General features: G+C 44.1%; 4 protein-coding genes across 8 annotated transcripts in view; all 4 read right to left on the minus strand.

The window, feature by feature from the left end:
- The window catches only part of slc25a10 (solute carrier family 25 member 10), a 41,759-nt gene extending 32,662 nt beyond the window's left edge, over positions 1-9,097 (minus strand). The window contains exons 1-4 of the mRNA XM_035525085.1: positions 9,094-9,097; positions 8,077-8,168; positions 7,675-7,794; positions 7,345-7,459 (exon numbers count right to left, since the gene is read on the minus strand). Of these exons, the coding sequence (XP_035380978.1) occupies positions 7,345-7,459; positions 7,675-7,794; positions 8,077-8,168; positions 9,094-9,097 (331 nt within the window). The remainder of the gene's footprint in view (positions 1-7,344; positions 7,460-7,674; positions 7,795-8,076; positions 8,169-9,093) is intronic.
- Positions 9,098-10,625: 1,528 nt separating this feature from the next.
- Positions 10,626-12,836, minus strand: mrpl12 (mitochondrial ribosomal protein L12). Its single transcript, XM_027026783.2, has 5 exons — positions 12,632-12,836; positions 11,724-11,916; positions 11,540-11,617; positions 11,265-11,402; positions 10,626-11,091 (listed from the first exon to the last, which is right to left on the minus strand). Exons 1-5 carry the CDS (start codon positions 12,688-12,690, stop codon positions 10,975-10,977), a joined length of 585 nt encoding a protein of 194 aa, XP_026882584.2. The 5' UTR covers positions 12,691-12,836; the 3' UTR covers positions 10,626-10,974.
- Positions 12,837-13,389: 553 nt separating this feature from the next.
- hgs (hepatocyte growth factor-regulated tyrosine kinase substrate) lies at positions 13,390-23,990 on the minus strand. 5 transcript variants are annotated; one of them, XM_027026757.2, is made up of 21 exons: positions 23,854-23,990; positions 21,952-22,036; positions 21,711-21,786; positions 21,368-21,460; positions 20,773-20,893; positions 20,572-20,624; positions 20,399-20,467; positions 19,515-19,639; positions 18,955-19,069; positions 18,261-18,359; positions 18,048-18,143; positions 17,845-17,883; positions 17,599-17,760; positions 17,233-17,446; positions 16,828-17,000; positions 16,585-16,725; positions 16,034-16,217; positions 15,570-15,703; positions 15,198-15,302; positions 15,002-15,088; positions 13,390-14,905 (listed from the first exon to the last, which is right to left on the minus strand). In XM_027026757.2, the coding sequence occupies exons 1-21, from the start codon at positions 23,888-23,890 to the stop codon at positions 14,810-14,812; spliced, it is 2,304 nt and encodes a 767-aa protein (XP_026882558.2). In that variant the 5' UTR covers positions 23,891-23,990; the 3' UTR covers positions 13,390-14,809. The 5 variants fall into 5 exon arrangements, with proteins under 5 accessions (XP_026882558.2, XP_026882561.2, XP_026882560.2 ...); XM_027026760.2 differs by having other exon boundaries at positions 17,233-17,443; positions 18,955-19,042; positions 20,773-20,896; XM_027026759.2 differs by having other exon boundaries at positions 18,955-19,042; positions 20,773-20,896.
- A 1,417-nt stretch (positions 23,991-25,407) lies between these two features.
- cldnk (claudin k) lies at positions 25,408-27,536 on the minus strand. The gene is made up of 2 exons (XM_027026781.2): positions 27,188-27,536; positions 25,408-26,512 (listed from the first exon to the last, which is right to left on the minus strand). The coding sequence occupies exon 2, from the start codon at positions 26,291-26,293 to the stop codon at positions 25,643-25,645; it is 651 nt and encodes a 216-aa protein (XP_026882582.1). The 5' UTR covers positions 26,294-26,512; positions 27,188-27,536; the 3' UTR covers positions 25,408-25,642.
- Positions 27,537-27,990: the final 454 nt, after the last annotated feature.

The raw sequence follows: 27,990 nt of genomic DNA on the forward strand, positions 1-27,990 counted from the left end.
ACCAATCCAACATTGCCCACTGGAACACTTGAACACTTCATTTTCTGGACTTATCCTATTTTTCCCATTTTTTTCCAGTGATTCACAGACACCAACTGTGAAGCTTGCAAACATTTATCACATATTTTTCAGTTAGTCATTTTTGTCATAGAGTATTTTCTTGCATAATTTTCTTACATAATCACTACAGTACTACACAAAATGTCAAAGTGTCATTTGTAATCCAGAAGAATCTCATTCAAAGCAAAGGAGTTGAAAACTGTGGTTGGGAAAATATGCATGCAATTTGCCTGAAAGTAACACCTCACACGACAGGGGGTTCATGTGATAGCTGCTGAGAGAGAAACATTAACATTGCAGAAGGATTGTGACAAGTGTCGTAGGTAGAATGCGCAATACCTCGTGGCTGTTTAGCACCACACGAGCGGAACGCGGCGAACGGTACTTGACAATTTAGCCTGGGTTGCTAACATCTTGATAGAAATAGCCACTGATAAGCACACCTGAGTGGCTGAGTTCCAGTCAAAGGCGAGTGGAAGGGACCTCGCAACCCGCTCTAATAGTGGTGGAGGAGGAGAACAAAGCATGGCACCTCCATTATAAACGACTGGCAGGACCACTAACCTACAGTAATGACTAACAATAACCGCCAGCTTGATTCCAGGGGCCAGGGTGCACGGAAAACAAATTTTCTGTAACAGCCGCCTTCCGTCACCAAATGAGAACAAACATATTGAAGTGGTAATGGCCGGGTTTCAGACGTCACAATCTTCCTGTCCTGGCCCGATCAGAGCAGAGGTGCTGGTCCGTTTTAGCAACCGCGATTTTTTATTACTAATAATAAAATGGGAAAGCTGTGTCCTATGAGTTATTATCCACATGCAGAACGTGCATTCAGACATGGCTGTAATGTTCTTTTCCTCAGGGATCGTATTAATTTTCACGCGCTTGGGTGTCGTCTATGACCGGGGCCCAGGGGCAAAATTAGGAAGCCAGTAAAAGTGAATGAAATTGCCTCCTAACAAGCATGAATACAAACATTGCACAGTCTGCGGTTGTGTGTAATGGACTCGGGTCAGGCCACACACACACACACACACACACACACACACTCTCTCTCTCTCTCTCCCTCCTGCACTGCCTTTGGAGGGCTAAAATTACGTATGTTGTTACGGCAGCATCAGCACAGGCCAGCACACCGAATGAGTTTTCTTCATTTTCTATGCATCTGGAAGCACCGCACAGACTATATTACCAGAATGCAGAAGGGTGGGTACTTTTTCTGGGCCAGGGCCCGTCACACAGTCACGCCTCTTCCCCCTGGACCCTTAACAGCAGTCCCACAGACATGCAGGGTTCGGCAAACCCTGCCCTTTCACGGCATTGTGGAAAGGTTCCATGGACTGGGATGCACACCTCCACAGAAACACAACGCTGATTGCAAACACGTGTAGTGCAGGTCTACGGCGATCTTTGGGCGTAGCCTATATCTGACGTGCTTCCGAGCTTGTTCGCCACTCTACGAATGTCAGAGATTAAAGATATGCATTCGTTAATAAAACGCACCGCCTGCACTGTCCTGCAGGTGTAGAAGTCCTCTTTGCCTTCTGTTTTTGAGGTGACGGAGACCTACCTCTCATCTCTAGTCTTCTCTTTCCCCCTGACTCTATATTTCTTTCTTTCTTTTGCTCTCTCTCTCTGATATGAAAGCAGAGGGGAAGGCAGAGAGGCAGGAAGGCCACAGGTGGGTGGTGAGCGTATGGCTGGCAGGTGATCTTCACAGACTGTGCTGTATGTTCATTTGGGGTTCATTCACTGGTGAATCGATGCATCAGATAGAGACAGACAGGAGAGAAAATGATATTGTTTTTGTTTCTTTGGAAGACAGGACATCATCTCGTATTTCAGTATACAATTATGGATACATTTGAAGTCTTAGCTGCTTTCGGAGAACCAGACATCCAGACATTCTAACGTTTATTTAAAAGAAAAATTAAACAAGCAACGCTATCATACCTGCCAAGAAACAATTCTAAGTCTTGAATCACAGGGCTCATTACCAAAGGGAAGGTAATTCAGTCCTGCTTGCTATATGAAAGATGCTCACAACTGAAGGCATTAATCATACTAATGAAAAGAACTATGGGATTAAATAGAACATAGAATTAAACTAAAACCTGAGTGAGTGTTATTGCCGTGGCCAGCGGGGCCATCATTGTGGCCAACGTAAAGAATGATGGTGGTGGCACAGAGCAATTTAGAAAACATTGCAATGATAGTTTGCCACACCTTCACAATCATGAGCAGCATGGCCACAAATGTCCTAAAGCCCACCACAGACCATTAGCAGGACGGTTGAGCATGGTAACTGTGACTGGGTGACCATCTGCTAAAGCAATACAGTAGCCAAAAGCTGGCAAAGAGATCACTACGAAGACAGGAGGACAGTTAGCAATAAAGGAATGAAGCAGACCGTCAGTCACGGTTTGGCTCTTCAGCGGTTCCTTTTGAGTGCCTAGAGGACAGTGTTTGAAATGACTGCTGCACCTCATCTGAAAGTTGTTGAATCCGGTTCATGCTGCATTAAGTAACAGATTTAATGGTTACTCATCAATGAGCTTCCTATTAGCTTCATACACACACATACATACACACACACACACACACACACACACACACACACACACACACACACACACACACACACACTTTTTTTGGAGGAAAGATGTTTCTTCAGATGGAAATACTTTGCTAAGACATTAAGAGCAGACACATTTTAAGCACTTGTAAAAGAATGCAGATTCGGTATTGTGTTCTGAAATGTAATATTCTCATGTTTATGTAAAAATAAACTCTTGATAAGCAGCAAAGGCTTCCTATAGTTCTATTACCATGCTACTCCTAAAGAAATTGATCTATACTATTGATCTATACATGCAAACACATATCAACATGCAAAATTCATAAGTGCTACTAGGCCCCAAAGTGATACGTGGCATGCGAGACTTAAACGGAACCACTACGGCAACACAGATGTACATGCGCCCGACAGAGTGTTCTTTCTCACTGAGAACACATTTCAGGTTCCTCCCAGACTCAGCCAGCCAAACGAACTGAGACACACAGGAGATACTGCAGCTCAGTGGCTTTGGCAGGGGGACAGTGCTAGCAACCTTTTCACGGCTATACCAATCACTTCATGTCTTTTGTGTGAGGGCATTCTATTGGCTAGGCGTGGAGGGACCAGCTCTCAGTGAAGGAGGCAGGTACAGAAAGTTCTGCTTCCCTTCTTCACCCCCCCCCTCCTTTCAGAGAGCGGCGTGGTCAGTCATCTCCGCTCCGATCAGCACACAGGCACACAATTGACCTGCAGCATGCAGCAACAGACACGCGGGGAGCGACGGAGCATTACGTAGTTACCCTTACTTATGAGCATTGAGTAAGGGTGAGTCGGTCTTATGCAAGAGGAGGTCAAAGGTCAATGGGGACCGCTGCGGCGGTCGTGTTGGTCAGCACGATCCTGTCGATTTTCTTTTGTTCACTCTCCCGTGCCGAGAGGGAGGGGGTGTGGGAGAATTCCTCTCAGTCAAGTGCTCTTTTCCTTTTAGACCATTTGAATGCTTATCAAGAATGAAATCACCCTGTTGTGCAATTATCCTGTTTTGTATTCCGATATATACACTGCCCTCCCTCTGCTGTAATGGATGATTTGTTTGTGTAGTTTACAAACGTAGTCCTGCTAACCGTAGTCACTTTGTCCCGCACTCTCTCTAAAAGAGGCACAAGCTCTCAAGGTCTGTTTTGCTAGGGAGAGGCCGAAAGCACCTGGCTTGTGAGCTAAATGGGTTTAAGGTAGTCTTGTGCTGAACCGGAATAATTGTGCTCATCTTGGTTAGCTGTGAGCTACCTTTAGTCCAGCTCATCGGTTTGCCAAGCCATAACTCCAACTGCAAATGAGTCCAAATCAACCTCCTGGTTAATGTACTAAAACAAAGCAGAGCAAGAATATTTTATTTGTGGAGGTCTGTGCATGCAAATTCAGACTAGGAATATATTAGAGGACCAAAACCGCATTACAGAGAGAAGGAGGTCGTTAAGATTAACTACTCTACTTTGTGAAGTTTGTTTAAATTATTCATTTTAGTGCATTTGAATATCAAAGGTTAATTTAGATAATGAAACTGGAAAGCTTTTCCCAAAGATGGCTCTTGTAGAACATAGGAAGTGGATGGGGTGGGGATCAGACTGAGTTTTAAAATAGATTTTGGCTTCTCCACACCACACATAGTGTAGCTGCCATCTCCTGAGAAAGGAGCATAATAATGCAGATGAGCATCGTGACAGAAAACAATGACAGGGTCTCCATGTTTGTAATACACTTAAGAGTACATGTGTGTATTTTGTTTCAGGATCAATAAATAAAATGGCAGCAAACAAATGTTAAAATGATAGACTGAGGGGGAAGTGCGTTACACTTGCACAGGTTTACATGATGCAACACAGTGGTGGTAAAAATATAGCCAATTACAAGGTGACAGCGGCTCAGTAGAACATGGAGGAAGGCGACCGAAACATACTGGACGCCCCAATACATCTGAATGGAATTAGAATCAGGCAAATCCTTGGGAACAGACATCTAGGGAGAACAAGCAGACCCGTATTAATGAGGCTCTGGGGGGTTCAGATATAACCCTGCAGTATAAATAGAATACGGCTTGGGAGTATGGACTGAGGAAAACGATGTTTGCAAATTAGATGATGAAAGTATGACTTACTTTTCATTGCAACATATGCAAAGTTTCTTCTTGGGCAACTTTTTGCTTTCAAATAATAGTTTTTGAGTACAGATTCTTGCATCACTCAACTCAGTGTTTGACATTCCTATTATTTATACAGTCAAGTATAAAACACACTTAAGGGTGAGATTTGTACTTTTAATAAAATGAGCATGAGATCATAAAACAGTATGAAGTCAAGTTCACTTGACAGCAGGAAAGGAAGACTGGCAGTGTGAACAGTTTCACCACACCGCAGGAGGCTCTAATCATAATTTTTGTTCTCCAGTCTTACCATTCAATGACTGTAATCTACAAAGCGTTGGAACTATCTGAACATGCCATGGAGTTCACAGGTTGGAAGAAAAGCACAGCAGCCCTTAGCATGGGTAAGATTAAGCAGCACTGCCGAATGCGCGCCTCATGACACTCCAACCTGTGCGCGGTACACCCCTGCCCCCTGCTGGTGAAATTGGGAAGTACTCAGACAATACTCTAGACCTAATCTACACCTAAAACTAGTCTAAAAAGATTCCGGTGGCTATTCACCATTAGCCCTGTAATTTATTCAAAACGGATTAATTCGCATCCAGCAAACAGGCTCAATTGAATTTACACATGAAGGTATAAAATTACAAAAAACAAAGCTAAATAAAAACAGACACTGTAGTTGTACTAAGTCCATATCTTTGCAAAATCTAAATTACTTAACATTTGGATCTGATGAGAAGACAGAGCTGCTTTTACACATCATAAATTGCATAAAGTCAGGTGACCTGAAAGCTAAACAAACAAGCCAAATCACCCAAGTATAACCCAAGTATTTGATCAATCAATTCCAAAGATAATTTAACATTTCACAGTATTAAGGCAAAGGCCGTTTCAAAGTTGCACACCACTGTGGCACCGGAGTAGCGCCACTGCTCCATGTGAACCCTTCACAGGCAGGGCTGGCAGTTCTGAAGTGCCACTTTGGCCCCATTAAGGTCCCATCCAGGGCCATTTAGAGAGAAAGCGGCGAGGGAAGATCAGCGCTCGCCTCAGAGTGAAAAAGGAGAGAGAGAGAGAGAGAGAGAGAGAGAGAGAGAGAGAGAGAGAGAGAGAGAGAGCGCCTGATTACTCTATAATTACTGCCTGATCAAACACTTGTGGCAGGATTCTTTGAAAGATGTGGTTATTTCACCTTGTAGAAAGCTTTAGGTCCAAGTTTAGCAGTGTGCTTCAGACAATGCATCACCCCCCCCTCACAGAAACAGCGTCAAGTACGAATAAGGTTCTTCCAGATTCCACGCGTACTGGAGACATGTGGAAACACCAATCAGAACCACATGTCTTCTTACCCTGGATTTGCCTTTGGATTCATCTGTATTCATCTACCTGGTCTTCACCACATCCAAAAGCTGGTAGAGCACATCCTCCCAGGTCACATTATACTTTGAGATGTTGCAAGGGGGCAAAAGAATTGCATTCATAGCAACCGACTAAACTAACCACACTTGCACTACTGATAGTCTAAAGAAAAAAATCTTTTTTTTTTTTTAAGTCTACTTGCTGTGCTTAGAACAGAGAACAAAACAAAATTAAGTGGGTGACAATGTTGTTAGTCAACAGGCCAGTGGCTACCACCAGCTGCTTGGCTTGGTCATAGCAGGAGAGCTAAGCAAACCACAAGAGGACTTAAGTGACTGTGCTCCAGTCAGTTTTTAAACTGGAGTGAACAGGCAGATGTTGAGCATGCCTGCCCCAAGGTGATCACAGCTGGATGCCATGGTCCCTCCAGAGAACAGTTTCCTAACACCTTCTGCAAGGAGACAACATTTGACATGTCTAAAGATCAGCTCTGCTTTCAGGCTCATGGGTTCAGGACAAGTTAAGAAAGCACAATCAATCCATAAGGGAAATTAAATTACAAGCGTGACCAAAAAAAGATAATTCCAGTTAAATGCACCCAACAGGTCCACTAAAAATGGATTTCCTGAGCTGAAAATGGAACTGAATGGTACAGACCACAACACAACTGTCACTGTCAATATACCGCAGACAGGTGTTGGCAATCAGATTTTTCTTTGAACAAAAAGTCATTCTGATCTTTCCTCCAAACACGAACGACTCCATCAGGACCATGAGTGTAGCTGCAGGAGAGCAAGAGCATGAGCACTGCTCTAGATTACAGCATACAAACTAGTTAATCTCTACATCTGCACTAGATTACAGCATATAAACCAGTGGTGCTCTAGCACTGCACTATTTTACAGCATACAAACCAGTGGAGCAATAGCTCTAGCACTGCACTGATTATAAGATGCAAACTAGATTATAGCATTTAACACCAGGTGAGTTCTAGCACTGCTCTAGATTACAGCATACAAACTATTAGAGCTCCAGTACTGTCACTGTACTAATTTATATGGATATAAACTAATTAAGATCTAATGCTGCACATCTTTTCTCCGACCCTACGCACCCCACCAGCCAATCAGATGACACTTTACAGGAGGCGGTTCAGCGCAAAGAAAACCACTGAACCATGGGTAATGTTTTTATCTTTGCAGGGTATCACTTCACTTACCTCCAAATGCAGATAGTAAGCGCTTCTGGTAGAAGGACATGGGTTCCTGCTTTTTGTCCGTCATCATGTCTCTTACAGTCTCATAAATGGCAAAACGGGTCATTGAGTACGTCAGCTAGAAACCCCCCACACACATGAGCTTCGGTAAACCTGTGTCTATAAACGACCAGAACTACGAAACCCCACGCTGATTCGGTTTGAAAACAATCGTGATACTTTCCTATGCTGGGCTCTGTGAAAAACGATCGCTGGAGCGACGAGTGTGCGCGCTAAAACAGTTCAAAGCGCAGGTGGTGTGAGCGCACGTGCCTTTCGAAAAAGCGCGCCGACTTGCCGACACGTGGAGGCGCTCGGGCCGTTGTAGAGAGCGAGCGCGCCGTCGCTGCGAAGCACCTGCAAGGCCATGCCGGTCATTCTCAACTTCACCTCCTGCTGCGTGTGCAAGTGAACCTAATCGGGGAAGGGTTCAGATCTCCGACAAGCCAGACGCAACGAATCTGAACGAGGACTTTTGACATGCTCCGAGCTCGCAGATCGCTTGTGAGGGGAAAAACAATATGGCGTTCGTTTCATTAATTGATTCAGGACAGAAATAATAATTTGTCAATTTATCTAAAATTGTACTCTAGTTGAAAGCTGCGTATTTGGTATGGCGGGCAGAGTATTATATGTCACTAAATTGAGGTATTGTAACCATTTGTTTGTCATTTGTCAGTTTTGTTAACGGGATACCTTTATCAGGTCCAGCGGGTGTGTACAGCAGGCGGCGCCACATGAGGCAATTCCACCGAAGTACCAGCGAGAAATTCGTTTTCCTGTCAAGACTGCAAGCACCGGGATGTTGCAGCACTGGCCTTACAGAGCCTTCGTCCCTCAGTCGGTCCGTCTTTGTTCCAGGTACTTAATACCGCTGTTTAACTTGTAGGCTATTCCAGATTCCACTACAGTTTCAACAAATTGCGTAAAAATAATCCTTAAAATAACACTTGATAAAAGACACTGGTCCTCCTTGAATTGGCAACTGCCCTTAGCGTCTGACATGGCGTGTCCACGCTTTTGGAGAAAAAAGTTGTCACCGCCACAGTTGCTTTGAATTTAAGTGGCACACACACAACTGCCAGGAGTATCAAGTGCCAGTGAAACATTGGTGCTGGATATGTGCATGTTCTTCAAGTACCTAAGTTCGCAAGGCTCGCGTGGGTAAAAGTCTGTTTTGACCCGTGTTTTTATGTGCTTGTGGAAAGTAAGTGGAGGTTTAACTTGTTTTAGATCGATGGATATATTAGAATTTATGCACATCGACCGCAGAATGAAAACAGTGGTCTATTTGATCTTGACGATTCAAACTGTCCAGGTGACCTATGCGTAATGGATACGTAACTAAGCCACCGCTGTCCTTTTAAACGAATGTAAAGCTATGTAATTAGACGCATGAACGTCTCATGTTTGGGTCAGAACAAGATATCAACTAGTCTGAGCTTGAAAGGATTCAAATTCTTCTCGTCAAGAGCTTGGTGCAACCTGGGACTATGTGACGAACAAAAATAGCAAGCTATTCATGACCTCAGCAGAAACGTGAATGGCCGAGTCGTGACAAAAATATAGGGTTTTATATATATATATATCACCAAATAGTCAAGATGATGACTACTAAACCTCTGTTTTATCAACACTAAAGGCAACTCTGTGAAAACACATGATACAAGACTGCTGCAGCTTACAGCTGACACAGTTCTATCTTGTCTTTACCCATGTAGTGAAATATAAATCAGGGATGGAAACACGTGGATCTAAAATGATATGATGAAGGGCAAGAACTATTAATGAACAACTCTGGATGAGTCATGAGCAGATACTTATGTGGGGGAACTTCGCTCAGCATCGGTGGTAAATGATCGACATGCTTTGAAGCACCGTGTTAGTTGTCTCCTATCTCTGTACTCCCCACACGGCCGTGAAAAAAAAGTTTCAAACGTTTGGTGAGATACAAATATTTGAGGTAGTTTATAAGTTATGAAATCCATGGGTAATACAAATACATGCTCAGAACATATTAGACAAAACGTTAGGGTGGTAAACTTAAGATGGTGTCAGGTGTGAATTTACCTAACTTGGACCAGGTACTATTCACTTGCTGAAGGCAGCATTATGAGCAAGCAATGTCGTCATAAAGCTGAAATAGTCATGGTAGCTAATGGCCAGCTAGACAAATCTGCATGTGACGGAAAAAAGCTTGGATTCTTAGCATGGATAACTCCACATCAATTTTCTTTTCACTGTTAATCTAAACAGATTCATAGTAGTGAATCCCACCTTATTGCATGTGTTTTTTGTTTTTGTTGTTGTTAGAATTGTGAACCTTGTTCTAAAGCTATGACATTTTAGGGCCACTGTTCAAAAAAATTATTGTAGATTTGACAATAGTCATAATATTTAGATAATCGTAAATCTATTTGCAGGGAATGCTGCTAGTTTAGAATAAGGGAAATGGTTAACCATATGGGACAGTCCCAACATACTTGAGTTTATCCTCCCTGGCACCATAAATTTGCAGCATGCAGACCTTCAGAATTGGGCGTCCTCTAGGTAACCCCTGACTTGGCCTTGCACTTATTTAATGGCAGTTCCATCTTCTCACAAATTCCTGGTAGTAATACCACTTTAATGTTGTAATTTTATGACTTTATTCTCAAAATATTATTTAATTCTTGGAATATTACTTCATTTTCTAAACGCCATCCCGTACAACTTTTTCAAAAATATTATGACTTCATTGTCGAAGTCTGTTGTATTTTTTGCAGTGGGCCTAAAACAGTAATATAAGGCACCCCCTCTTAAGGCAGATTCCTATTCAGCAGTTCCACATTTCCAGACAGTAGTCAGCTGGGCAAATTTAGGCACATAACTTAAGAACACATTTACAAGCATTGTCAGAGTTTATGTACATGGATTGGTTGTACATTATTCTGAACACATTCGGTCTTACTGGTAGTGGCTTTAGAATGTGATGTTGTATTTTAATGCTAAATAGTAAAATATACAAATGTGCAATAAATGATTGCAGTTCACTGAGAAATCTTAATTGTTGTAGAACTCAGTTACCAGTGAAGGCAAATGCAAACTTTACACAAATATTTAAATAACTAATTTTACTTCTCACTGCATGTAAAAATTGAGTTAGAATTCACTTTTATAGTTGTTAGACAAGTGTTGCTAAGCAACAACCTGCCTTGTACTTTGATTCTGGTAACTACTATCCCATGTTCACATCATGACACCACTTGCACAGTACTGCATGACATTTATTCAACCACAGGCAATGGAACCACATTTCCTCATGTCCCCATTCTCTACAACACAGATGAGCAAATGGGCACCTCTAAGTCTGAACTGGCACATCCGTAGCTCATCCTCGGTTAGGAATACTAGCCAGACAGCCAGGATAGTAACAGGGTGTAAGTAACCATGTGCAGGCCTGGAGCCTGCTCAAGACCAGTATGAGAGTTCTGACACCCAACTGAGTAGATCGAGTGGTAATGTTTAAAGACATTCGTTTTCCTGCCAAATGCTCCCTTTATCATTGCTATATAAAAAAAAGACGTCAATGAAGATGAACGAGTGGGATGGTGTCTACTCCAGAACCACAGTGCCCCCTGCTGCTTCTAGTGCGGTCTTCAGTTTTTCTGCTTCCTCTTTGGATACGTTTGCCCGGATCTCCTGGGGCAAAGCCTCAACAAGCTTCTTTGCCTTTAAAACAATAAAAATCCAAGGGGAAATTTCATATCAGAAAAAGAACAGATTTTTTTTACATTTAGATTCAGCCTTTCCTAATCTCTATTTAACTGGCACATCAAATTCAGTTTCAATTAAAGAGTTTCCACATGACAACCAAAGGGATATGTTCCATGTGCAAGTCATACCTGGACGAGATTCAAACCCTGAATACAGTTCTTCACTTCTTTAATAAGCTTGACTTTATCATCTGCCTTTAGCTCAGTCAGTTTTACTGTGAAATGTGTTTTCTGTTTCTTTGTTTGGACTGCTTCCTCTTCCACTGCCTGCATATATAAATTCACGATACAACACATTTACAGAACAGCAGCACGAGATACAATACATTTACACAATATTAGCATGAAATGCAGGAAATTTCACAAGAGCATATATTGATCTGCATGGTCAACCCAAACTGTACCTGACTTGCTGTTTCAGATGTTGCTGCAACCATTGCCCCCATTGGCATCATTCCCATATCCTGAATATTAAGGGTTTTCTAAAGAAGAAAATTAATAGATAAATCAAAGTTTTTGAACTGTTATGAGGGCCACTGTATTAAATGGTGATAGTTTTACTGCATTTCACCTCCGCATTGGCAGTACCTTAAGCAGCTCATTGAGGTCAGACACCTCTAAAAGTGTTAGAGTGGATATGTCATTGACCAGCTGCTGGATTTTGGGAGAATACTGCTTGGGGGCTCCGTCCAAAGGCGGTGTGGCTATAGCATCACTTAAACTTGCCGGGCTGGTCTTAAGTGTCCTCAGGGCACACAGTGCTGGTACTGGAAGATGACGTCTGCAGAAAGCACCCAATACACACATCAGAGCAAGCAAAGTTTGTGAGGTATACAAAGTATGAGAGTGACAACTGTAGCTGTAATCTACGATACATCTTGTACATGTACTCCTGGATAAGAGTCTGACGAATGTCGCAAATGTAAATGTATTCCAAACAAAGCTCGTTTATCATCTAAGCCTATATGACCATAAGACTGAGATAATCCTTACCAATTATGCAGTAACATGGGACGACAGCATTGATAGAGGACAAAATCAAAACAATAGCTATCGCTACCTCCCAACACTTGACCTTGGCTGCGCATCTCACGCTTATGCGAGCTAACGTGGCCAACCTGCTAGATAATAAGACACTCGTGCTGTCGTGTTCTCGGGTATGAAACAACTTGACAAAAAAGTTGATGGAAATATTTTAATACAGAAGCCTAATCAAAAATTACGATCACACACCAGTGACGAGCGTAGCGGGGACAACTGATGCTGCGAATGCTACCCCAGCTACCTTAGAATCTTGCTAGCACAGCTAGCTAGTCAGACCTGTCTTCTTGCCACAACAAAAGACATGCGGTGCTGCGTGAAGCTCCTTTTATTGCACAGATAACTCGTGTTTCTGCTGTACAGTTATCATGATGGCCAGCTAGCTACTGTCGTCGAGTCAGCTCCCAGACCACCCGGCTAGCTGGTTAGCTACGTGACCATTCCTCGGCGCTTACCGACGCGTTTTCGCTGCCACACGCAGCGAGGTCCGGATACAATGCAACGTGCAGTACATGTCGGTGGAGCTCACACAACCGTTTTCTGCTTCGTCGTTCAGGTAAAGCACTCGTATAACCGACACAGCTCGCTAACCTCGTCGGTCCCTTGCTCTCAAAGGCACATGGCGTCCTCCGCTCTGTTCCTGACCTACCCACAATGCACCACTACCGCCAGGCTGGACTCAGGGTTGCCAGACAACTACTTAATGCCCTTTTCGGGCGCATAAACTTGCACAGTAAATTGACAGTATTGTGGAACTGCAACTCTCTAGGTACCAGCTATTCAGTTCAGTATCATTTTGGGGCATTAAATTCGAATCCTTAGAATGGAGTGCATAAAGTTACCCAATATATATGGCAATATAGTAAACATTTGAAGCCACGCCATCGTTTAAAATTGTTTTTCGTAAATTAAAGAACAAACGTATCATATTAATTAAATAATACCTTTGTCTCATTAAAGTTATTTCAGTAGAACATGTCATACAATTCCGTTGCGCTGAAAGAACGCGGGCCAATGTGGAGGGCAAGGCCTATTAATTTATAAGACAACACAGACTGACCTCCACCAATGTCCTCGTTTTTACTTAACAGAGCAATTACAGTTCAATATCAATATTTTTTTTCCACACAATTTTAATGAAATAAAACGTGTTGATATTAATTTTTATGTGGTTCAGTCAGATAGGATAAAAGAAGCATCCACACCAAAAATGTGCACAATAAAAGAATGAGATATTTATTAAATATAATAAAATTATTTTGGAGCCAGATAAGTAGAATGAAACAAAGGTTGTCCACAGATGGCATTATAAAGGGTTACAGAAGTCACTGGTTGATGGTATGCCACTAACATGCATTACTTAGGTTTGTACTCAACACCCTTTAGTGGAACCAATAAAAAGCAGTTTCTTGCTCTCGGCCCTCTCTATACAAAACTAACAAGAGCTGTGCCCATCCACCACCTTAAACAGATACAAACGGAGAAACCGGGGACTTTCATTTATCTGGTATTGGTCTGGCAATTCAGTCTGCAATTGCCATCAATCACCTTGAAATTGAGAGCATCATGCAGGCAGACACTAACTCTGAGAAAAAGACAGCCCTGATTCTGTGACACCAGTAAGAGCCCTAGCCTGTAGCCAGCTGGGCCCACCACTGAATTTATTCTCAGATGCCATAAGTATAACAGTCCATTTCTTTTGTAAAAAGAAAAAGCGCAGCAAGGTCGCTGTCCCCTCTACAGAAGCCGAGATCCATGCTGTCAAACTGCAACAATTATTAGCCAAGAAGGTCATTTTTGATAGGTTGTGAATCTGTGTGAAGACTCAGAGACTGGCAAGCTAAGGAGCATCAGTACTGAATGAAACCAGGTCCCTATTAAATCAAGTTTCAGAGTAAGAAAGGAAGTCTAATCTCAGGTTTTAGCCTTCTATTAAATACACTTCTACACAAGATAACAGACCTGTTGCTGGATCTCTCCTGCTTTGAGATGCAAAACAATTAATGGTCCTTGTGTTTTTTTGTGCCAACCTCTACCTGTTAACCATTCTAAGGCCTCTTAGAAAACATTCATTCGAAATGTTTCTACGCAAGGTATTTCTACACATACACTCATTCCCACCTGTGCACAATGAAACACATGCAGAATGACTTTAGAAAAATACGAGGCAAAGGACAAGATTTTGTTCCCTTTTTTTTTTTTTGATTCAGACAGAATTCAGGGACTCGTTTAAATGCTATAATAAGAATGCCTAGCTGAATTTGAGATTTGTTTCTTAAGGAAACACTACATACGTTTCAAAGACACAGACAGTAAGAGGCTAAGAGCTGGCTGAACCGAGGAGTGACCGAGAGTTCCCACCGCTGCAGATGTCTTGTCTTCTCCCTCACCTCTAATCAGTGGGGATAGAGATGTGAGTGCATAATGGCAGCAAAAGAATCTCACAATATTTTTGACAGTCAGGACTTTTTTTTTTTATTATTATTATTTTTTTTATATAAGCCTGATTGCTCCAAAAATATTGCAAGTAGGTTGACTGTGCAGGATGAAGACCTTCAGTGGGAGGGAGGCTAGTGTGCAGGACCTAGGGGGAAAGGGCGGTGAGGTTGGGGCCCATGTCACACGGTGAATCATCAGTCAAATGAGATTAGCTGAGCCTCTGCACTGCCTGGAGGAGCCTGCTGAGGCTGCTGTTGTGCTTGCTGTGGAGGACCACCAGGGGGAGCCATCTGCACAGAGTCAGATAAAGGCAAAGTTGACGAGTGATATGAAAAAGAAAGAAAGAATTTAGTGCACTGTACAAGATGGCATGCATGTGGCCAGACCTGCTGGTACATGGTCTGCTGACCAGGCATATACTGCTGTTGGGGAGGCATGTTGGGGTCCTGTCCTGGGAGAGCAGACATCATGTTCTACAGCAGGGAAAGCAGAAGAGAAATCTGAGACATTGAGAAATTCCAAAATGAAACATGTAGGCCCAAAAAACCCCACCAAAACTTGTTCTCCTGTGACAACACCCACCTGCATGCTATAAGGCTGGTAGCCCATGTATGCCATGCCATTGGCGGGGGCAGACTGGGACATCTGGGACATGGGGGGCATACTCTGGGCTTGAGACACTGCGTTCTAATGAAGACACACCGAAATGTCACTAGCAAGTCGACATTTCTGCACATCACGCCAAGACACACCAAGGTTGTGGTCAAGACCCACAACCAATCTCTTTAGACTAGGAGACTTTAGGACATCATGACAGAACCAAGCCAAGAGACTTTAGCAAGAAACTGTGACGGATTAAGTAATTTTTTATTTAGCAGTAGTCTCAAGTCTCTGGTATCTTGATCCTGGCCTTGGTCTCACCTATAGCCTTGAACCCCACTGCGCTTTGCTTACTTGATAGGCCTGTGTCGAGGTGGGCTGGTAGCTAGTGTAGGCAGGACTAGTGGTGGGCGGGGCCTGACCTGGCGCTGCAGGTTGCCCACCCGTACCTGCGGTCTGATACATGTAGGCGTTCACCATATTGGGATCTATGAGAAAGGAACAAAGTTTCCATTTATCACCTCTCAAAATGTAAGACACACATTGTGGACTTTTGAAAAAACACTAACCACAACAGGGATTTACTGATAGTAAATAAAGGTAAAATTAAAAAACTTTAAATTTTTTTTTTTTTTTTTTTTTTTTTTTTATATATAAATACACCCAGCACCTATATCCATAATATCCAAAGAAAAACATAATTGGTCCAATTCAAATTAAAACAGAGAAAATAAACAATTAAAACAAACTGTGAACCAATAGTTTAACATTACACAGGGACATGACGCTACGCCTGGATGTGGTAGTGTCTGGCTCACCTGTGGCAGAGACGGGCATGGCCGAGTACGGCCCTGCTGTGGCCTGTCCAGGCTGGTTCATGTACACCCCATGCATTGGAGAGCCCTCCACAGAGCCCGCAGGGCTGAAAGTGCCAGGGTAACTGGGGGGAGCAGCAGGCGGATACACCACCCCTCCAGCTACGTTAGGCGGCAAGGACTGCATCTGCACGCAAGTGAACCAAGTACCCCACCAAACAACATGGTGAAATACCATGTTTCACTGCTATTGCATGATGCACACATCAACCATTGGCTCAAAGTCCTGCTTTAACAAAACCGGTATTTGATTTTTAAAAAAAAGTTATTTATTTATTAGCGTGAGATCAAATGGGAGCGCTAGTATTACAGGGCCACGACCTAAAGTAAATATCCGACTGAACTAGTTATGAACCTGCTTGTTGTATGAATAACTGTCAAACGTGCATGCGCACACACGACAGTGCTGTGGATTTATCAGACTACACTTCCCCAGTTCATATGAGGGCATGGTGTTTCACTACACAGGAAGACAGGTTTTGTGCATTTCTGACCTGCGCATAAGGCAGGGAAAAGGCAGGCATCTGTGCACGCATCTGAATGGTGTGTTTCTGCTGCTCCAGGCGCAACTGCCGTTCCTTCTCCTGCTCCTGGAGACGCTGGATTGCTAGTTGCCTCTGCATCTCCAGATACTCCTGCGAAAGGGCAACCAACCACAGCTAAGCTCTCGTGGCTCCCCCACATCCAATTACAGAGCCCCGTCGCCCCAACACTGCCCAATTGCGCGGCAGACTCGCCTGCTTCTTCTGCCTCATGATCTCGAGTTTCTGGGCAAGCTGGATCTGCCGCTGCCTCTCAGCCTCCTCAGCAGCGCGTCGCAGCTTCTCGCGGTGCTCGTCCCGCAGGGCGTTGAGGGCGGCCCGCGCATCCCGCACCTGAGCCAGCTTGTCCTGCAGTCCCTCGTAGTACACTGTGCAAGGAGAGAACACCAAGCATCCCAGTTAATGTCATGTCCATACACTCCAGATACAGTTTCAATACGGAAATGAGTGGAACCTAAATCGCTGACGGCAGCCGATTCTGGATCTGTGTAATCGTGACCATTATCTGCAAGACCCATGTCACCCTTCCCTGAAAACAGTGTTCCTCCACCGGCTGAGCCCCACTCTCTGCACATGATGGGAAGGGATGGTGGGACTCACGGCGCTTCTCGTCGAGCTGGTTGAGGAGCTCGAGGAGCTGCGGGTGCATGTTGTTGATAGACTGGAAAAGGGAGAGCACGGCGCTGTCGTTGGTGATGCTCCGCCCACGCATGTGGTTGCTCTTCATGCGGTTCAAGAAGGTGGTGACGGCGTTCTGCAGTGCCTTGAGGAACTGCTCGTGGTTCTCCTCCGACTCTCCATTCTGGTATTGCTGCTGGAGGGGAACGTCACGCACCAGCAAAGATAGGACATCCCATTTCAACATAGCAGAAAATAACTGGCTTCCTGTACTCTGGGATAATGAATAGTTTTATACAAATGACCCCTGAGAGAATGACCAAAACCAGGTAACACACTCAAATGTACCTCCACTATGTTGATGGGCTGGACTGGAGCGTGGCTTTCCACCGGCTGGCTGATTGGCAGAGGCTCAGCCAATGGCACCGGAGCTGGAGCAGAGGGGGTGGGACTCTTGCGCACCTCTTCCTGCTTCTTCTCCCAGTAAGTCCTGTTCAGGTAGCGGGCCAGCTAGAAAGGCAGCACACCCTGTAAAATGGAGTCACCTCCTCCATCCTGCTACTCCTCAGTACTGAACAGGAGCAAACACTTTACCTCAGGATCGACGTCCTCCGCTGAAGGTGCAGAGGAGTTCTGAACACAGACCATCGTGACATTAGTTCAACACTAAGAATGTATAAACATTTAATAAAGAGTATCATCTGCAGTGATGAATGTTTTTTTTGCCTCTTGCCTTTTACCTGCGTGCAACGTTTCTATGTGGGACGAAGTGTGTGCATTTCTGGCCAGAGCCTTACCACAGGGGAGGAGTAGAGCGTGCTGACAGGCGGGGCAGAGGAGGTCACCGGAACGGGCTCGGCTTTGGGGTACACCGCATAGGAGTTCTTCTGCCGCTGTGGGTATACGGTAGCATTAAAGCCTTTAACCATGGACCCTTCACTGTAAACAGGCCACAGTGGTGGTGTGTGTGTGTGTGTGTGTGTCAGAGAGACAGAGGATGACTGTCTTACCATCCTTTCCTTCTCCTCAGCTTCACTCTGAGACAGGGCAATGGCAAGCTGCAGTTCCTCTTCCTCCTGCAGGGCGGCCTCGTCCCTCTTGGGGGGCATCTAGGAGAGCAGAGCAAAACTCAGCCGTATTAGGAGAGAACAGGAGAAACACAACACACACAAACCAGACGATGCAGCAGCGTCAGCCGAGGACGGGCCACGCAGAGTAAAACGCCAACAGCTGCAACATACTCAACACTGCGGCTATGGCCAGTGGAAAGCAGCCAACGAGACAGAGTTTGAGACGTTACATTTGTTCAGGATTTCTCTCCTCTCCATTTTAATTTAATCCTTCCCATATGACATCACTGGGCTGGAACAAGGTCACAAACAGCAGCTCCAAAATCACTCAGCCTGCGTGTCAGGACTTGGGAGGGCCCTGCAGTGCGGAACACATACAGCCAGCAGGGGGCAGCAAACGAGCCTGCCAGCCAGCAACCTCGAGAACTGTGACTCGGCGTTTTAACAAAGCGATTAATGGGCTCCTGCCAACTCTTTTCACTATTGCACGTGCTTCACGATGAACCCTACAGATACTACCACCTTATGGTCTGTGCATGCACAGAGATTTTTGCCATTTTAGCAAGGGAAGGTACGAGTGCGAGGGCATAAGCACAGGGCACAGCACGTGCTGCCGTTCTGTAGCTGGCCTTACCTGGGACTGCTGGGCCAGGGGGCTGGTGAGGTACTCGGGGGGCAGCTCGGTCTGCCCGCCACCACTGCTGCTCTTCCCCTCTGCTTTCCTAGGAGGGGGAGAGAGGGAGGGCTGGCTGGTAAGGAGGAGGGACCAGGGGGACACATGCAGAGTGGTAAATCTCCAGAGAACAGCAAAGACTACCAACACATCAATGGCCAGAGACGTGAAGTACGGTGCACAGAAGAGTGGCTCAGGCGGACATGTCCGGCCCTGCGGTCATGCCACACTGCTTCGCACCGCACACTCCCCACACACTCACGGCTCTGGGCTTCTGTCTGCCGTGTTTCAGCAGTGAACAGTAAACTTTGCAGGAACCCAAACAATTAACTTGGACCTCATGAAAGCTTTAGTAAAAAGCAAAGAATTGGGGGGGGGGGGGGGGGAAGCCCATAAAAGATAAACCGTAAAGGATACGATCACATACAGCTGTTACTAAAGAGAGGGACTGTTTTAACATGAACTTCTTTGAGCATAACCACATGCTGGGGGGGGCAGCTCTCTACTCCCCACCCACTTACTTGTTGAGGAGCTCGAAGCAGGGCTCACACACGCGCACCTCCTTCTCAATCCCGAACTTGGGAATGGTGGAGTACTTGGATGAGCACTTGCCGCAGAATATCTGCCCACAAGCCCTACAGTGGTGCTGGATGGAGGCGAGAGGGACCACACGTCAGGGCACCAAACGCCAAAGGGAAGAAGTTTTCATATTTGCATCTTTTCATTTACACCATTTTCTTATAACATGAAAATGTACCCATTTCCAAGACAACCGCAGCCCTGCGCTGAAAGTGTTCAACATGAGCAAGTCACACTGACAGGCTGCTGGTTTCAAAACATGCGAAAAATCCCCGTCTTTGGTGTCCCTAATTAAACAATAGCTGTTGGCTACATGCCATCACAAATCTACACCTCACCAGACACGTATGACTGCCTTGGAGATGGGCCATGCTGGTACATTAAGACATGCACAAGCTACAACCCATACCATGACCTCAAACCAGCAGAAATGAACCATGTACTTATGAGACTTCTCCATTTCTGCCAAAACCAAAGCAACAAGTCATTTATAAAACTGACACATGAGTCAAGCGTGGGAACCAGGCTCGAGGTGATCCTTGTGCACTTTTCTCTTCAATTAACTGCTTCTCAACTCCACTACTCTGATCCCTTGGACACACCTGGACATTCCTATGCAAGGATACAACACAAGAACACAGACAATACCATCGAACAAATATAGCTCTCAGAATACAAGTCTTGTGAGCAAACCTGTGTGTAAATACTACAGTTCTTCTCTGTTCCCTCTGTGCTCTTGCGGCATTTGAAACTAACAAAACAGAAGAGGTGGTCCGAGCGTAAACGGTGCGGCTTAACCAGACAAGGCGTTGCTGGAAGTGCCTACCTTTCGTGTCATCACTCCAAACTGGACCCTGCATCTGTGACACTCTTCGGCGTCCACCCAATCGGGGGCCTGCGGAGGACACGCACTGTCACCAGTAGTCCAACGACAGTCATATGAGACACACGTGACACAGCCCACGAAGCCGCCCCGCTCGCTCTGCCCGGGAAACTCACTCTTTCTGCAGCAAACATGGCATCACTCTCCTTAAACTCGGGGAAGACATGACCTGATAGGGTGCAGGCGAATAATATAAATATTAAATCAAATGCCAGTACCCCTCAATCGATCAGCACAAGTCATGATACGAAATACTATGATTCAGAATGAATTAAGTCCTTTCGTCTGCCTGCTGGTGAGGTCTGTGCTGAACTTACCCTCCACTTTCATGATCTGGTATGTGTCCTGTACCACCTTGTACTTAGGCTCGTTGCGGAATGCGTGGGCCCAGGCTTGGATCAAGTACAAGATCTTGTTCCTGACGTTCGGCTCCGTTTGCTTCTGATGGCATTGGAGCAGCGTTGGTAAAGGCACATCAAAGCAAAGTGACCACTTACAAAAGGCCTTCTGAGAGCCCTTAAAGGCTGCCAAAGGAACAGCTAAATCTTAAAATCATCTAAAACATCCCTTACATATAAAAACATGACATTTTTTAATTTGTTTTTTAATAACATTGCAATTTGTAAAATTGATATTTAAATGTTTGAAGGTATTACCATCAATGAAGAACTCACCTTTTCAAAATTACCTTATTACAACAATTTGATTTATGATTTTCAACAAAGCTAAGCACTAAAGCAACTGTGTTATGGTGTCCCTCACTTTGAGGCCTGGACTTTAGAAGCCAAGAGGACATGTGATATGATGACACAACCAGGAAGTAATGTGCAATACGAGTCATCATACTCTGACCCACATGGAAACAGGATCATAATTCCAGCAGAGGCCACAATAAATTACAATAAATGCCACCTTAAGGAGTTCCTTTAGCTCCTCCATGGTCTGCTTGCTGGCCACCTCATCATGAACCGTCTGACCACAGTTCTTCACCACTGACTCAAGCACCTGTTAAAGGAAGAGTGGTAGTATATATCACAATCTCACTGAGGTTTAACTATTTAGCATATGCATTAGCATTTAACCCTGTTCTTGCACCATTAAACGAGCAGCAAAACCAACAGACACTGGACAGGTTTCTGCTGTTTTGGCCTATTTTCATGTCAATATCCATAGTCCATGTCAAGAACACCTAAAGATTAGATCAAAACTTTTATTCATATCATACAGTCTTTGAGTGCAAGTATTGGCCACTTACTTCAAGAGCATAAAGGGCCACATGTGGGTTTTTGTCATTAAGTTTCTTCTTAATGGCACCGATTGCATATTTGGCCCTGGGGGTGGAAGAGAGTACAATAAAAGAGAAGAACAGAATTCAAGACAACGGAGCTTGTACCTCTGACGTGTGCAGCTGAAGCTTGTACCTCTCACGTGAAAATTTTCCCACATGAACACAGTCAGTGTAAAACATGGCTACAGGAAAAGTCATTGGTGCTTACTGTGTGTCGCCCTGCCGAATGAGGTCGCAGATCTGGAGGATGGATTCCCAGTCTGTCTCCAACAGCAGCTGGCTAGTGGCTTTGTCTGCAAAAAAGTGGTGGACAATGATCACACTGATGACATTACCTCCACCAAGGTGCCAAGACACGGTCACTGTTACTCCATATAGGAGCCAAGTAGCCACAAATGGTGAAACGAACATCTGTAGGTACTGCAGGACCCCTCAAGAACTTAGGCCTTCATTTCAGTAAACTGGCCAAGAACAACCATGAACTATGAGTACTGTTTTTCCACAATAATCCATGATGGTGACCTGGTATTGGCCAGGGTCAGGCTCTAATCTGATGATGTTACAACTAAGTTTGTTTGTGTGTGAGTCTGATTTATAAAAATAAATTATGCTGAAGTGACTTTTCTCCTCTTAAGATGGCAAAGGGCTGTTTAATACTTCCACTCATTTTATGGAAATCCTGTTGCCATAAAACTTTCACACTTCAAAAATGTAAAACAAACTTTAATGTAAAAATAACAGATGATCTGTGTTTTTCAGTACTATGGCTCAATGCCAACAGACATGATAAACTGGTTTGTCTGAGCTACACTACGTTCATGAAATATACACATTTTTTATGAGTAAAAACACATCAGTGTGTTTGCAGGCATGCAATTTTTTTTTTTAAATGGGGTTCTCTCAAATTAACCTCTTTATAAGTCTATAAGCTTTTCTTGTTACAGTAACTGGTCTAACATTAAGCAAGAATGACTTCATGCCCTCTTTACAAAGTGTGCAATGCAGGAAACTGAAGTTAATATCGCAATCCACATTCGCAAAGACAAAATAGCTCTTTTGTAAACAAAAACGAAACAAACCCAAAAAAAAATTTAAAAAGGAAATACAAAAAAGGAAAACACGGGGACCTCGGCTATGACGTAAAACATTTACATAAACACATTACTTAATTGATTATGACGTGCAAGTCTCGTCCAGATAGTTGATCTTCCATCATATCAAGGTAGCCAGATGTGACCTAAATACCGAATATAAGGTTTCTAATTTATTTAGCTAGACGCGAAGAAGCATTAAACGCAATCAAGGAAATGGGAGGTTAAATGGCGAAATGGTAGCAATGTCAACCAGCGAAGGCAATGAAAACATAGATCTAATCTTAATCACAATGTTTATTTAAAGTTTACACGCATATTTTCTGTAAGCACGCCAATGTTATTACCTTATGGTGCCATCAACGATGATGTTTAAAAAACAATAGGCATTTAGATCAATCAATGACACTTAAAATTAGTCGACAAGGCAGCCCGTTTGATACATTAGCTATTTAGTTAGCTGTCCAAGTTAGCTAACCTAGCTAACATATAGCTAACCTAGCTAACTATATGTGGCAAACCAGACGCCATTTGTTGAAAATGATTTAAATTCAATCCGTGCGCACCAATAACAAATCAGGGATTACTATGTATTTAAACGCTCAAACACAAGACAGCCACATTAGCCAGGCTCAGTCCTAGCGGTTAGCGAACTAGGGCTCGTTTATAGCGACAGTGTAAACATCGTCGGTCGCTAAGTTGCTAACTAGCCATCTTATATCGGGCGATCCTGGCTAATGCAGCTCGTAATAGCCACCAAGGAACAAACTGGACCGTCACCACATGACGACCGTCGAAATTTCACCGTCAGTCTAATACCATTTTGCAGTTTAGCGGAGTTAACTGTGGGACGTACCAGAGGCCTCTGCTACACACCAGCGACACAGACTGTGGTTCGCGTTAGCTGTCATCTTAGCTTTAGCTGTTAGCTAACAGACCTAAAGCGCTAGCTAACAGCTCATGGAAATATGTCAGCATAAAACATCTCTACACCCGTCATTTACAAATATTAAACGTACCTAAAAGTCTTTCAAACGTGCCGCCGCCTTTCCCCATGGTTATTTTTCGTGCTTTAGATTTGACTACACAGTCTACTCTTGTCAACCAAACGGCTATTTTCTTTCACCTGTGTAGAGCTGTATCACGTGAGATGCGTTTCCGGTTGAACTTTAGCTCTTGGGAAAAGTCCAAAATAACTTCTGCTGCCTAATCAATTGGTACGAGTACGTTTCTCGTTTCACAATAAAAAAATGATTTAAAAAAGATGTTGTATACAATGTTTGCATGAAACTCGTTAATCCGTTTTTACGATATATTTGGTTAGTTACAATGTAATGTCGCAAAAATTATACTTTAAAATACCAAGTTGTTCACATTATTCATGTAATTGTGTGTGATCGGAAACCTATTAAATTATTTGAAAAGATGTAAAAAGACACCTTTTAATAAGATTTTTAATTTCTAAGGAAGAATTTTACTAGTTAAGGAACGTTTGAAATTTTTGACTCACATCTGCGATCATTAAAACTACTGTAAAACTGTTCTTTTGCATTATAACCCTTCAGTTATTTGGCAATGTAACCATAGCCTGGTGTCACTCTGAACAACAGAGGTTCCTGTATGTGTCCTGCGCTTTTAGAAGGATTTTTTTGCATTTCTCAATCTCGCGCATCTTCCTTCAGTACCATTAGGTCACACATGACTCACTAGCACGAACACAAAACACTGTGTGCTATTGTTGCTACCGTGCTTGCCATGTCCCATACAATGGTATTGTGTCGCTGCCGTAGCAGCAGACCCCAGCCCTACAGTTAAATACAGTCATATGGGATGACAGGACCCGAGCGTGCACTCATGGACTTCAGGATTGATACAATGATACAATTCTCACAGCTAAGGCTATCTGCTTCAAAGACACAATGCATAGCGAAAGTAACTGTGATTTGAATAATTATACAACAATATGTAAAGGGTTTCATTTCCAAGTTGCATAATCAAAAAGGAATACTACAGGGAGTGGTCATGAGATAATTTAGAAGAAAAAAGCAAAAATATAATCTATATATATAAATTGTCACAAAAAGTAGTAATTTTCTGTGTTGCAGACACACATCAGCATGCATACATACATTCTTGTACACAATGAGAATCTGTGTTCTGCATTCCACATTTGAATTCACTGAGTTTCTGAAGGACGGATTATGGCTCTCAGTATTGCTCTCTATTGTCATCCAGATTCCAAATAGCATACTGAGGTGGAAAGCTGATTTCTGTTCAAGATGATGTCAGAATGAAAATCACTGAGAGGACATGGGTTCCTGTGATTCTTGGCTCGCTCTCGTCTTTACATAGCACAGAAAGACCTTTAGGATTTTATATTTTTAATCCCATCACATCAGAGCTTTCTTTCAGAATTACAATCTCGGTTGCTGGCATAAGGTGTGGCCTTGATTAAAGCAATGACAAGGTTATGAAGTGACCTGTATCAAATATTTGGATCAATATGTAATATATTCATATATGCAATACGAATATGTTTGGGAGTTTTATATGAACATACACAGTTTCTAGGGGAGGCTTTGGAGGGCTGATATCTTTATTATTTTACACATGGGTAAATACACAGACAGGGTTATAGAATGACAACATAAAGGAAAACAAAATCATTTCACATTTCCCAATCACATCAGCTACAACTGGTTGACGACACTAAGTAATAAAAAATATATTAAAAATCAACTGGGATCTATAACGATGGGGAAAACTAACAGAGTTGATTTGGGGATTGAGTGCTGCTGTTGTGGGCTGTTAAACATAACCTTTGACCTGCGTGGATCCCCCAGCCCTACGAGGGCTGCTCTCACCGCTGCTGAAGGTGGGGGAGGAGGGGATCCCCGGGGGACTTGATCCTGCATAGAGCAGAGACCCACCGATGAGCATCAGGGCGGAGCCGCCCCATCCAAGGTAGAGGGCAGGGCCCAGCTCGCGCTTGTGTGGGGCAGCCACGTAGGGGTCATAGAAATCCCTGATGATGGAGTGGGCTGTCCAGCAGATGGGGATGAGGTAGAGGAAGCCGGCGACAACGAAGATCACGCCAGCCACGCGGGCCAGACGAGCCTCCAGGCTCGGGAGGCCCACGCACTTGGTACACTTGATCCCCAGCACGCCAAGCGTGAGCGCCAAGGTGCAGAGCAGCACAGAGAGCACGGTGAGGCCGCGCGCCGCCTGCATGTCACTGGGCAGGGCCAGCAGGCTGTCGTACACCTTGCACTGGATCTCGCCGGTGCTCTGTACGATGCAGTTCATCCACAGGCCCTCCCACGTGATCTGCGCCGTCACGATGTTGTTGCCGATGAACGCGGTCACCCGCCACATGGGCATGATGCACACGAGGAAGCCGCCCACCCAGCCAATGATGGAGAGGACAAGGCCCAGGAGCTGCATACCTGTCGTTGCCATGGCAAAACAGGTGAACTTTCTTCGTCTGACGTGTGTTTGTGAGGATGGATTAGAAGGTGTTGTGTTGGCCAAGAAATGGCTGCTTGGTTAAGTCCAAAAAATGGTCCAAAGAGTAACTTTCAGTAGTTGACAAGCTGAACAAGTCCTCCAACATCAGCAAGAGTCTGCAGTCCTGTTCTGCAGTTTGTCACCAAAGGACCAAATGCTGAACTACTGAACCTATGGAACAAAAAGACAAAAGCACAGAGTTCAAACTCATACAAACATCCAAGCCACAACCATGCAAATCACTTTTCTTTATCATGATATAACCATGATGATATGAGCTAGTCTGAAAAATGTATACATTGTAAATCTATAATTGATTAATCATAGCACATTGTGTTCATCAGGCAATTTGCAATGCTCATCTCATTATAAATATTTAGGGGTGTGGTGTAAACACTGCGCATCGCTGGATTTCAGTAGGCATCAGATAGAATGAATTCTTTTTACACTGTTGTGGGTGTTGAGCTACGCCTGGCAGGGAGAGTGGATTATCTCAGAAAAACAAGAGGAGTCCATGAACACAGGAAGCTTTCATGGGTGCTGACCAGAGTGGGCCAGGCAAACTAGCATCTGTTTATGCCTTTTCTCAATGTCCGGCACCCGGCCCTGGAGTATTTCAGAAGAGGCACTCCTCAAGCCATTAATGCACACGTCAAATCTTCACAATGGCTTCTATCACACTGCTACTACATTGGAGGAGAGACAAGGCTGTCAAACAATAAAAATACCATTACCACCTATATCCACTGAGTGTCTGCTGAGGTGCCACTGAACATTTAGTACATTTAAAATGGTATAATTACCAGTGTCCAGTTTGGAAGTTGTATAATAAAGGAAAAATGTTACCTGGTATAATGGTCTGAAAGTCAGTTCGTTCTGCAAACTCTCCCCAGACTGAGGGCTGCACGTCTGGGTGCTGCGCTGGTTCGGAACACTCCGAGGCAAGCGCTGGTGGAGGCGGAGGCGGTGATGGCGGTGCGCTGTGGTGCACGGAGGAGCTCGGCTTGCCGCGAGGGGCTGCAGTAAGGCTGAGCACAGGAGTGCAGAGACGAGAGAGAGGAGCTGCCCTCTGCGATGCCAGCTCAGGTCTGTGTGGCTGTGGGCAGGAGCGTGCGCTCGCGTGCGCGTTCGTGCCAGCGCATTGTGAATGCGTGAATGTTTCCGAGTGTGTGTCTCCCAGTGCCTGGTGGTCCAGCACAATGAGCCACTGTTCTGTCACCCTCGCGCTCCTGATCTCCCGCCCAGCCCTCTCCAGTCTCCTCCTGCCCCCTTTTCATCTCGCCTTCTTACCCCCTCGATGGGAACTTGGGCCTTTCATCTCCCCTTTTCTTAACTTTGTTCACTGCCTCAGTTCACCAGTAGCTCCAGTGTTTCGAAAGTGACAGTATTCCTTACATTCCAAAAATATTTGTGCTCATTTGCCATTAATAATCACTTCATAAGTAAACCAAATCATTTGCATAAATAATGAACATTAACTTAGATACAGTAGAGCTCAGCATCTATTTAATTACTTCTGTTGGAATACTAGACATTTTAAATATTATTCATTTTCTTATTATGCATTATTCATTAAAAATAAATTACTAATAAATTTGCCTCACTAAAATAAACAGAGATGCAACAATTCAAAAACAAAAATAAGTTTA

Source organism: Electrophorus electricus, chromosome 4, assembly GCF_013358815.1.
Source record: "Electrophorus electricus isolate fEleEle1 chromosome 4, fEleEle1.pri, whole genome shotgun sequence".
Lineage (NCBI taxonomy): Eukaryota > Metazoa > Chordata > Actinopteri > Gymnotiformes > Gymnotidae > Electrophorus > Electrophorus electricus.